Genomic DNA, 12,559 nt, shown 5'->3' with positions numbered 1-12,559 from the left:
GCATGTACAGTGATACAGCACAAGTGTTGGTCCTCTACAAGTACACCTCAAAAACCTCTCACAGACACAGTGCATGTACAGTGATACAGCACAAGTGTTGGTCCTCTACAAGTACACCTCAAAAACCTCTCACAGACACAGCGCATGTACAGTGATACAGCACAAGTGTTGGTCCTCTACAAGTACACCTCAAAAACCTCTCACAGACACAGTGCATGTACAGTGATACAGCACAAGTGTTGGTCCTCTACAAGTACACCTCAAAAACCTCTCACAGACACACTGCATGTACAGTGATACAGCACAAGTGTTGGTCCTCTACAAGTACACCTCAAAAACCTCTCACAGACACAGTGCATGTACAGTGATACAGCACAAGTGTTGGTCCTCTACAAGTACACCTCAAAAACCTCTCACAGACACAGTGCATGTACAGTGATACAGCACAAGTGTTGGTCCTCTACAAGTACACCTCAAAAACCTCTCACAGACACACTGCATGTACAGTGATACAGCACAAGTGTTGGTCCTCTACAAGTACACCTCAAAAACCTCTCACAGACACAGTGCATGTACAGTGATACAGCACAAGTGTTGGTCCTCTACAAGTACACCTCAAAAACCTCTCACAGACACAGCGCATGTACAGTGATACAGCACAAGTGTTGGTCCTCTACAAGTACACCTCAAAAACCTCTCACAGACACAGTGCATGTACAGTGATACAGCACAAGTGTTGGTCCTCTACAAGTACACCTCAAAAACCTCTCACAGACACAGTGCATGTACAGTGATACAGCACAAGTGTTGGTCCTCTACAAGTACACCTCAAAAACCTCTCACAGACACAGCGCAAGCAAGGAGAAAATGCGAGGAAAAGAATATCTGGGCAGTGCAAACAACACCATTCCCGCTGCTTTGTTGGTATACCGGTCAGAGGTACTTGAACTAAATGCTACGCAAAAACCAAGTTAAACGTGTTTACAATTCACGAACTGAAGCTAAGTGACACACGGTTTAAATACTTCTTATTTGTTATCTTCATCCTGAACTTTTAACCGATAATCTTTTCAATTTATGATAATTTGTATTCAGCTGCTCTTTAATTTGATTGACGCTGCCTTCATGACATTATACTACACAAACGGCGATTACGTTGTGAAGTAGGATAGCGAGGATAATCAGAGAGAGAGAGAGAGAGAGAGAGAGAGAGAGAGAGAGAGAGAGAGAGAGAGAGAGTTAACGGCTCAGTGAAAGATCTGTGAAACTCTAATCGGTAAAAAGGGGACACTAGTGCATACAGAATATTATGTAGAATATGCGTAGCTCAGAAACTCGATTACTTCCCTTGATGTTTATTTAAAGTTTTGGACTGGATTCTTGTCGGAATCGTACAAATCAGACACACACACACACACACACACACACACACACACATACGCACACACACGCACATACACACACACACGCACACACGCGTGCACGCATATACGCATTTTGTTAAGAAAGGACTTCTGGAGATTATTGGTTGGCCTTTTGAAAATAAATAGTGTTTATTTTTTTAAACATTATGTGTGTTAGGATCCATTTGGTAACTTGATAATAACATGTTCAGTGAGAACAACAACAAAAAAGCGATTCACGCCTTATTTGTAATCCTTGTGAGAGAAAATCCATTCAGTTCAATTCAATTTTCTTTCGTCGCCCTGGCGGCAGAAGCCCGGTTGTCGGTACAGTGGACGCCGCTTAATAAAACCGCGGTTAATAGAGCCAGCCGCTTATAAAAGCCGATTTCAGACGGTCCGGATTTATCACTATATCTTATGTATTAGAAAAAGCCGGTTAATAAAACCAACCCGCCGCTTATTAAAGCCAGTTTTCTCATAGAAATCACGTAGTTTGTGACTAAAACTCACATTATCTTGTTCTGATGTGGAAGACGACCAACAAACAAACACTCATAAAATCGTTCTTCTCTGCCGAGTAATGATTCGTGACGGTGACAGTGAAATTATTGATGTACCGAAGTGATCAAAGTACACGTACATGTACATAATTGAAACAAAAGTTCCACATCCTTCGTGAAGTTTTGTTTAGATTCAAACAAGTGTAAATGACGAAAGAAAGTGACTGAGTGACGTAAACAAAAGAGAAGATTTTTTTTCCTTTCGAAAATGACGTATTCCTGGACCGCCGGTTAATAAATCCGCCGCTTATTAAAGCCATTTTTCGTCGGTCCAGAAGTGGCTTTATTAAGCGGCGACCACTGTAATACATAATATTAAGTTACTTCGCGAGGCTTCTTTCCCTTTTTCCCAGCGGAGCAGAGACCGAAATAACTCTACCAGTGTTTCAGTACAAATTAAATTTTCGCTGCCAGATATCGATCTGAGCTGACACTTACACGTGACAGTGGAGTTGCGCCCACCCTGTGCCAGCAGTGACAGTCTACACAGAGTGCGGCACGTGACCCAGCACAGCACAACCTAGGTATGCTCTCATCACACACTTCGTGGTTCCAGAGATCGATTCCAGCGTGCTGGATAATCACTGTCTGCTGCTGAAAGAGTCCAATTCCACCACTTACACCCGTAACGGGCAGCCCCACAAAGGGGGACCCCGCAACAGGCGACGCTACGCGCATCCCGTATAACTTGAACCGGTTGTGCGACATTCTGTGACCAGCACTACTGACTTTCTGGCGTCATTCAAAGCAATAGTAAGCTAATCTTCTGTGCGCCGAACGGCACCGTTCAAAATCCTTTTGTTTTAAACTTTCTAAAAAATGTCGTAGGTGAAGGGCTCCTAATATGGACCGGCTCCTAATATGGACCACCTCTTGATCTGACAAACTAACGGCGCTAGAGCGCTAAAAACAATTTCATTCGCTGTATTCACCCAATCTGGATAACTTGCGCATGTCAAAACAGTTGCAGAAACACAAACCTTAAAACCGTTAGGCTTTTTATCTTTTTTTTCACTTTTGGCAGCGTTCACTCGAACTTTGACGCCTAAAACGGACTCGTTTCTGTCCACAGCCAAAGCTTTTATCACACAAAAATTGCTATATATGACAGCTAAGACCGTATTTGTTACATTTTAGCAGTTTTGACCCCGAGTTTCTACTGCAAACAAACAATAATAGCAAAATCTCAAAGTATGTGTGAGTCCCCTAATATGGACCACCTTCAACAAATCGAAGAAAATAAAAGCTAAAGGCTATTTTCATTAATTCATTAAGAAGCTTGCTGAAAATAACCTATAACTAGCCCTCGAGCTTTCAAAAAAAGATATTAAATTGTCTTCTTTTTGCGGAAGTTGATAATTTCACTTATTTTCACTCTGTTTTGATATGCTTCTTTAGTTTCCTGGTGTGCTTCAAATAATGCTCTCATCAACCCGAAACAGATAAATCTAAAGCATATTTGAATTAGTCTGACATGCACAATAAGTTGTATCATGTTATTTTGAAGTATAGGGGGCTTTTGACAGTGATTCGTGAAGGCCGCTTCACTGGTCCATATTAGGAGCCTGGGCGCCTAATATGGACCCTTTGTGATTTTTTCTGTATTTCATTTTTGCTGAATGTCTATCAAAGCTATTTCACTCTAATTAGGCCTAACGGTTCACTTAAGAGAGAAGGACTACCAAGCACAAAATGAAACTTCTTCGCAAGAAAACAAGCTAGTTATTAGCATGAAACAAAAAGTGGTCCATATTAGGAGCCCTTTCCCTACTTACAATTTGAAGTCATTTTATTTTTATGGCAGTGCGTGTGACTTGTCAGACACAAGAATGTATGAATGACAAAGAACAAATGTTTATTTTTGAATGTTTTATGTATGTTTCATTACGGACACAAAAGCTCAGCAATGCAATTTCTCTTTTAGAGATTAATAAAGTTATTGTATTGTATTGTATTGTATTGTTTGTAGATCTCTTGCGTTTTTCCCTATTTGTTTTAATTGCAAGGTGACAAAAACATTCGGTGATTGCCGAACGCTGGTGTCACCAATCATGTACATGAAACACCGGGTAGCGTCGCTCACTCAGGGTTCTCCCATTGCGGGGTCTCCTACTGCGGATGGAAGTGATGGAATCTCAGAAAAAAAAGACCATATATCTCTGTGCCGGATGGAATAGGACCCCGTCAGGCTCACTGCTTCATCAGCTTCTTCGCTAACCGTCCTGTGATGAATTCTTTGTCTTGCCGCTCTCGCGTTAGCTCTTCCTTCTGCTGTAGATGTATCGACTTTTCCCGGCGTCACTGCTCTTTATTATGTTGTGTTTATGCGATGATCTTTTCCCAACTGCTGGGAGCGTCTGGGGTACAATGGGGTTTCGGAAGAGAAGGTGGTGAGGCCGACGGGGGACAACTGAACGTGAAGGGACAGATTTATAGGAAGGATAGAGAGGGGCGGGGGGGGGGGGGGGGGGGGGGGGGGGCTGCTTACTAAATGGATGACAGAAAGGTAATCTGATAGTCTGATGGGGAAATTGGAATGCATCAATTATTTATACACCTTGTGAATACAATCAGTGAGACCTAATTGGGAACGATAGCCGTGTCTCATTTTTAGAGCCCCGGGGACCCTCGCTGATAACGGATATTTAGTGCGTCCCGGGACCCGCTCTTTTTAGGTTAAGTGCGTCCAAGGACCCCTTCCACACTGGCATTTCTAGTACGTGTTTTTGGCTTCTAGTGCGTAGAGGACGCAGGGACGCGCACTTTGGGGAGCGCAGAATGCTCTGTTTGTCCCCAAACTCAGACATTCATCAGAAGGTAACAAGTGTGTGGGCAGCGGTCAGATGTCCAGCTATGTTTTTCTGGACCCTCGGCGTCTCCCGGAGGTGGTTAATAGTAATTATATAAGCAACGCTCATTACGTGCCCGACTGAGCTAGATGTCTGCACTCTCTCTACTATTCTTATCTTGGGAGCTCTTCAGTAATATCAGTCTTTAGAAGCATTCAAATCTTGCCTCAAGATTTTTCTTTTCCCTAATAAGCCCCCAGACTACAGTGCCCCGCTACCCCCCCCCCCCCCCCCCCCCCCCACCTCACCGGCCGCAAGCCTAAATCAGAGCAGTTGTAAATAGCCATGTACATCATAATTATCATTTGGAATTCAGTTTCTTTTGTCACTTTTCATGCTTACTTTTGAGTGCCGTGTCTCTGTTTGTGTTGTTGCCTTGTCATCTTCATGTAGTTTATGCGTAAGTGTATATGTGACAGGGGAGGCTACCGCTCCTTTCACAGCAGACTCTGCACCCGAGTTGTTGGCCTTTAAAAGTCAACACCAGTGGATTGTAGAATTCTGTTTGTGATGGGGTCTGGTGGTTTCCGATTGTCTGTATGTTCATGGAAACCTTCGGGTTTGCATAACAGTCACAGGGCTAAGAAATTAGCCCTAACATTTTCAATCCTGTTTGATTGCACTTCGCTTCCCGAGGTGATCGTAGTGTTTCGGCACTCGGTTACATATATATGAGTGTGCATGAGTTGTTAATTCGAAAGAACTGTGTATGCATGGTATGAGTGCGCCGTGAGTCGCCTTGTGGTGAGATATGTGCGCGTTATAAATTCTCGTATTATTACACCCCCGGTATAGGGGTGTGTATAGGTTTCGGTCGATGTGTTTGTTTGTTTGTTTGTGTGTTTGTGTGTTTGTGTTCGCATATAGATCTCAAGAATGAACGGACCGATCGTCACCAAACTTGGTGAACAGGTTCTATACATTCCTGAGACGGTCCTTACAAAAATTGGGACCAGTCAAACACACGGTTAGGGAGTTATTGGTGGATTAAGATTCTACAAGGACTTATAGAGAACCATATTCATGGTCAAAGGGAAATAACCTTCTCAGTTGGTGGCAGTGAGAATGGGTGCAGTGAGAATGGTTATTTCCCTTTGACCAACGGGGGTGTTTTTCCTACCTCGAAGGGAATTCTTGTTTATGTTGTTTTCTTGTCTGTTTGTCGGCTGTCTTTCTGTCTGTCTATCACTGAGTCTCTCTGTCCATTTTATATTCTGGTTGCATTTAGCTTTTTACGTCTTCAATTATTTATTTCCATTAATTTGTATGTTTCTTTAGTGAAATAATTGAAGTAACATATGTTTAGTAATTGTTTAAGGACAGGTTGTTAGACCAGTCTCTCTCTCTCTCTCTCTCTCTCTCTCTCTCTCTCTCTCTCTCTCTCTCTCTACGAGTCTCTCTCTCTCCGAGTCTCTCTCTGTCTCTCTCTCTCTCAGTCTCCCCCCTCTCTCTCTCTCTCTCTCTCTCTCTCAGTCTCTCTCTCTCAGTCTCTCTCTCTCTCTCAGTCTCTCTCTCTCCGTCAGTCTCTCTCTCTCTCTCTCAGTCTCTCTCTCTCTCTCTCTCTCTCTCTCTCTCTCTCTCTCTCTCTCTCTCTCTCTCTCTCTCTCTCTCTCGAGTCTCTCTCTCCAGAAAGAGAGTTTACTGTTACATGCATACGGTCGTTCTCTGTAAACACACACACACACACACACCGATGAAAAACACGGCACGAAACACAGAGCATCAGGTGGAGTGCTGGCACTTTCTCTGGAATTGAAACAAAACACTGACTCAGGAAGGCAAGAATCGAAGCTGAAATAAATCACTGAAGTAAACCGATACTTACTTATCATTCTGCTGAGTGACTCTGGACTTCAGGTAAGAACAATATCAAGGTTTGAGGGTCCACCTTGGTTGATATCCTCTGTCACCGGATTACACTGGTATGAAAACTGTTCCCAGTGTCTCCACTGTTTGTATCGTTTTCCCCTCTTCCCATAAATTATGCATAATTACGAAGACACTTTCACACATTGCCTTGCCTACACAGGCTTATCAGGAATCTGTAGCAATACACATTTTTCTCACGAAGGTGTTGCGATGCAGTGTGTGGAATATTGCGACACCCACGATTGAACTGCCAAAACAAATCACGGCTCAATAATCATCCTTCAGGAGCAGACGATGCACTTCTTGCTTGCTCCAGGGAGGTAACTCCAACGAAGCAAGCGTGAGCAATGGTGGCTGGGGCCTTCCCGATAGTGAAACTTGGTTATTTAGCGATAAAGCAAGTCAGCAAGCCACTCGCAAATCTGATCAAACAAAATGCAAAGGCGAGTCCTTTCTTCAGAAAATATGTGTGCATGCCGCCAGCTCAGAGTAAGTTTGGTTTGAGACGTCACCTTACAAGGTCACCATTTACTATTTAGTGATTTACTTTCCTAAGTGCTCTTGTTTTCACTCAATCTCATGCACTGTTCAGTGTTCTGTAGCAGAAGCGTCCTGCGTTTCAAGCGTGCTTTCCATACCTGTTTTCGTGTTACTCTCTTGAGAGTCTAAGAACAATGTTTAACATGATGCATAAACATCAAGCAATGATCGGTAGCAACTAGGCTACTCTTCTCTGTTTGATCTGCTTTTAGTTATGATCGGATGTTTAATATAGGGCTGTCATTTAATTGACATCTTGCAATATATTTTTGTTTATGGACTGTTCACCTGTCAAGATTCATACATTAATTGTCTGGTTTATAAAGTTCAGCTTTTATAAGCGTATGAAGGATGCTATTATTTGACAGTAATAGGAATATTTATGTCAAAATGTTCTGGATAAAATGTGGCTGCAGGTGTTTGTGTGGGTGTGTGGGTATAGGTGTTGTTTTAGTTCATGTCACAGGTTTTAATTTTAGCTTGTATTTAATTAATTAATACTCTGTCTCTGTCTGTCTGTCTGAGTGCCTGTCTCTCTCTGTCTCTGTATCTCTCTGTCTCTGTATCTCTCTCTCTCTCTCTCTCTCTCTCTCTCTCTCTCTCTCTCTCTCTCTCTCTCTCTCGCACACACACACAGACACACACAGACACACACACACACACACACACACACACGCACGCATGCACGCACAAACACACACACACAGACTCACTCAGTTTGTGTACATGTGTGTTGTTTTCCTTGATTCCACATGATTTAATTGAATTTAAGATACATTTGCCCCTCCACCCTCTATTTCTCTCAGTTACTCTCTCTCTCAATCTCATTCAATATTTCTCTGTGTGTATGATACTTTATGCTCCGGTGTCTGTTTGTTTGTTTGCAGCTTTTATCATCAGAGTGTGTTACTGACTTAAAAGGGGGGATATATCAGAATGCCACACAGTTATATGCTAGTGTACGTGATTGGGGAGATGGCAGGGTGATTGGAAGCAACCCATTTTTACACGCGCTTGCTGCCTCGTGAGTCCTAGAAAAATGTCCCTCAAAAATGCCCGCAAAACCCCTCCGCACGTACGTGGTGCACCCAGACACCTCGTACGTAAGCTGTATTGATTCTGTATTTTCACACACTTGGCTCTGTTTGTTTGCAGTATACCACTGGATGGAGGTCAACTTCCGGTTGCGGTTGATGGGAATGGGTAAGGCCAAGAACGTGGAGCGGCTGACGGAGGACATGGCCATAGAGCTGGGGGCTGAGATGCTTGGAGAATTCATCATCTTTACTGTTGCCGCGGGAACGTTGCTGTTAGAATACAACAAATCTGTAACCAAGGAGGCACTGAAGGAGGAGAGGGAAAAGCATCAGATGTTGATGTTGAAATCAAAGCTTCAGGTCAGTCCTGCTCAAATTAAAACTAAACAGGAAAGAAGAAAAAAATTTAGAATGGATGTTTTGCTATGTGTGAATTATCTTATCTTGAGCGTACCATTAAAACCAATGTTCAATAAAGTGATTTTTTTTTAAACTTTGGATTTTTTTTCATTTTACTGCATGATTTGAAGTGCAAAATGGTTTGTGTAAGCATGTCATGTTTTGCAAAGCAGTTGTCTTTTGAACGGCGTTCTGTTCATTGTAACATTAGGCTGCATGGGGTGGTGGGCAATTGTGATTATATTGTGTGTATTTCTGTCTCTGTTGCTCTCTGTCTCACCTGCACTTAACCCTTAGGCTGGTTGCCGCGAGATATGTCGCGCTACTTTACGTATACTGTCCCCTGGTTGTCACGACATATGTCGCGCTACTGGCTCAGTCTCAGCTCGGTTCAGATTACCTCCCATGGATGCGAAAACCTATATGACCATTTTTCTTTATTTTTCTCTCTGTTAATTCACCAGTGGCTATGTAACATGTGTTACAGAATTGCACCAGTGTAAGGGTTAAGTATGCACACACACACACACACACACACACACACACACACACACACACACACACACACACACACACACACACACACACACCACACACAGGTTCTCAGAATTAATTTTAAAAATCGTGCTACTCTGAATGTGATTCCACTATTGTGTTTCAGGACCTGGACCTGATTACGGCAGTGCAAGAGGCGCAGATCAGGGAGTTACAGCGATCTGTGGACGATCTGGAGGCACAGAATAAAGGCTTGATAGGAAGAGTGTTTGGTGGTGGAAAGCCAAGCAAGTGATGACTTTAGAATTAGAAGACAATTTAGAGGAACACAATGAGAGATTGGAAAGAAGAATGTTTGGAAGGCAGAAAGCTGAGCATATGATGACCGTTGTGTGTATTACGGGCTTCCTCAAGATTAGATAAAATCAAGGTTATTGAATGTGTGAGGGTGACGTGGTAGTCTCCCTTCACAGCAGGCTTTGCAGAGTTGTCTGCTGTCAAAGAGTGCGGGCTATTTATCAATTCAGTTTGACATTTCTTCTGGTCGCCGGCTATAGACACCTGTCAATTGTACAGTTCTGTTTGTGATGGGGTCTGGCTGCTGCTGTCACCTTGAATGCTCTTGGGAACCTTTGCATACCCATAGCAGTTTTTTGTAGGGCAACCCTGTTTAACTGGCTTTGCCTCCAAAGGTGATTGTTGTGCTTCGTGCACTCGGTTACATGTTTATATTTCAATCATGCTTTGAATCATGCATACAAGTATGCAGAATGTACAGCTGATAATTCAAGGGAATAGATTCTAGTGTACATGAAGATGACTGACTTGGTACATGCTAGGCTTAATGATATTGCTTCATGTGCAAGCAGCTCTCAGGAGAAAAAACAAACCGTTAGCATTCAACCTTACACATATAATGAGAATTTGTGTGTAAAGTGTGCATGTTTATGATATGATCTGACCTTGTGACAAAATCTATCTCTGTCTGTTTTTTTGTCTGGTGCTTTCTCCGTCTTTCATGCATCTGCGCAAGCTCACATACAGTACATACACACACACACATACATACACACACACACACACAAACAATCATGCACAGTCTGTTATTACTATTTTGAAGAGTGTATGTACATGTAATTCATACATGATGTTTACTATCTATTCAAATAGTCCTGGTCTTTATTACATTTTTCATGCTTTTTGCCTTTTATGAAGCATTGCTTCAAGGAGCTTGGAAAGCGGTTGCAATTTCTTTGATGAAAATATCTTGCTTACAGGGGCTCACATCCACATCGGACATACACGGATATTTTTTCCAAATGTCCTATACATTTTTTCACGCAAGAGGACATATGTCCTATTGTTTTTGTCACAAAGTGGTCATTGTCCGATTATGTTCTCAGTTGATCCGGACATTGTCAGTACTTTCCAATTTACAGTAGTTTGATTGGCTATTTTATCGATGTTTTGCGAAGCGATGTGTCTCTCCAAGCAGACGAAACTTTGGTAAAAAAAAAAAAAGTAAATTTGAAGGGGCTTATTGTCCGTCAGGTCTTAATTGCCTATATTGGACATGAAATGGTTTATACGATTCGAGTTTTACGCCCTCACGGCTTTTTGATGTATGCGTGTTTAGGTGGTATCAGCCATCTGCACTTATGGTAGAATGACCAAGATCTTTAACGTGCCATTGTAGTGACACGGGGGTGGGAGATGGATACCGTCTCTGGGTCTGCACATAAAGTTGACCCGTGTCCGTCCCGGCCCGGATTCGAACCAGCGACCTCTCGATCACAAGTCCAGTGCTCTACCACCTGAGCTACCCGGGCCCCGAAACTTTGGGAGACTTTATGTGCTTTTTATAGAGAAGAGCTTCCAAGGGTTGCAACTCTGAATGCTCCAAGTCAGTTGACAGTTGCCTCCCTTCACGGGTTTTTTTCTTCGAAAAAGCAACATGCCACCGAAACGAAAATTGGTGCCAGAAAAATTTCATCGACTCGCCAAATGCAAGTAAACTGAGTTGCTGAAACAAATTGTTGTTTTGGCTAGAAAAGTTTGCTCTCTGGCTAGTAAATTTTCAGAATCACTAGCCAAAGGAGAGTACACCATTTGTTGTACTTTCAGGGATGGTCAAGTTTAATTAAATTTACGTTTTGTTGCGGAAAAAAAAGTCATATTGATTCATTTTTGTTCAGGACAAATGTCCTATCACTTTTGCATTGTCCAGGACATTTGTCCTGTGCCACCTCCCATGGATGTGAGCCCCTGTACTTAGGTCAAGCGTCTATGCACAGAATTTAGAATTGTCTTTTTATCATGTTAAACTTCAGTCATCCTATGCCTGTTGGCTTTTATCAGATGCTCACCGATTCAGACAATTGCATTTATAATTTAATAAGGGGGGGTGCATGTACACCTAGTGCAACCCGTCCCCCTTGAACGTTAGTGTGTGCATGCCTGTGTGTGTGCCTTTTTTGGTTGTTGTGTCTGTGTGTTTGACTGAGAGTATGAAGAGAGAGGACATTTTTGTTTTCGTTTGGCAAACAGATTTATCAACATTAATTAATCATGAGAAAGCATAATGTGTTTCAAGTTCACCACTGATTGTGTGGAAACACATTATTATGGTAATCATTGCTGAGAGGGAACAAGTGTAAATAATAAAATGTGTTCCCCGGACAAATCCTGGTGTTATGGAGGAGTATTTGTGTATATATGTGTGTTTGAGTGACTGTCTACCTGGTGTATTTGAATAAGAATGCATGTACTTGCTGTGTCTGTGTGTGTGAGAGAATACAAGCGCTGCATCTGGTTACTGATCTGTAATCATGGCCGTCACACCCAATTTAAGTTTTCACAACCACATTCTTGTGCAAAATGGGGAAAGCTGGCTCCATATTCATTGTTCCTGTTGTCATCAGTCTGCCTCACGCACACACACACACACACACACACACACACACACAAACATACAGTGACATTATAATTATAATGAAAACAGCATTGACAAGATTTGGGCCTTGGTTTATCAAAAGTTTTTCTTGGTCCCCTCCCTCTCTCTCTTTTTCTTTGAAACAGAAAATAAATATATAGTTGTTTCGTCACATGTGAGCATCATTCTGATAATCATCGGTCCACGCTATCGCTCATGTCATGTCATATCGCTCAAATGAGACCCGAAGGGAAGTAACTCATTTTACCTGAGTTCAGGATGATGTGAGCATTTGCATGCGCAGGTGTGTGTGTGTGAGTGTATGTAAAGTTACTTTGAGCAGCTGAATCCTGCAGAGTCTGTCACTTCTGTTATTGCTTTTAGAGAGGAATGAGAAAGCGTGATGCCTTCATTCTCTTAAAAATCACTATGTTCAGGTGCCTGTGGCAGAAACAACATATAGGTATATGAA

The 12,559-nt window shown here is 42.4% G+C and overlaps 2 protein-coding genes across 2 annotated transcripts in view; one reads left to right on the top strand and one right to left on the bottom strand.

Annotated features, from left to right (window-relative positions):
* Positions 1 to 6,973, bottom strand: part of LOC138952160 (synaptotagmin-14-like) — a 136,810-nt gene extending 129,837 nt beyond the window's left edge. The window contains exon 1 of the mRNA XM_070323758.1: positions 6,641 to 6,973. Coding sequence (XP_070179859.1) covers positions 6,641 to 6,647 — 7 coding nt within the window. The 5' untranslated portion in view covers positions 6,648 to 6,973. The remainder of the gene's footprint in view (positions 1 to 6,640) is intronic.
* Positions 6,974 to 7,014: 41 nt separating this feature from the next.
* Positions 7,015 to 11,838, top strand: LOC138952162 (putative OPA3-like protein CG13603). The gene is made up of 3 exons (XM_070323760.1): positions 7,015 to 7,173; positions 8,380 to 8,621; positions 9,322 to 11,838. The coding sequence occupies exons 1-3, from the start codon at positions 7,032 to 7,034 to the stop codon at positions 9,448 to 9,450; spliced, it is 513 nt and encodes a 170-aa protein (XP_070179861.1). The 5' UTR covers positions 7,015 to 7,031; the 3' UTR covers positions 9,451 to 11,838.
* The last annotated feature ends 721 nt before the right edge of the window (positions 11,839 to 12,559 follow it).

This window comes from Littorina saxatilis, linkage group LG17 (genome assembly GCF_037325665.1).
Source record: "Littorina saxatilis isolate snail1 linkage group LG17, US_GU_Lsax_2.0, whole genome shotgun sequence".
Lineage (NCBI taxonomy): Eukaryota > Metazoa > Mollusca > Gastropoda > Littorinimorpha > Littorinidae > Littorina > Littorina saxatilis.
Note: the sequence above shows the minus strand (reverse complement) of the source record. Positions and strands in the feature narration are given on the sequence as shown.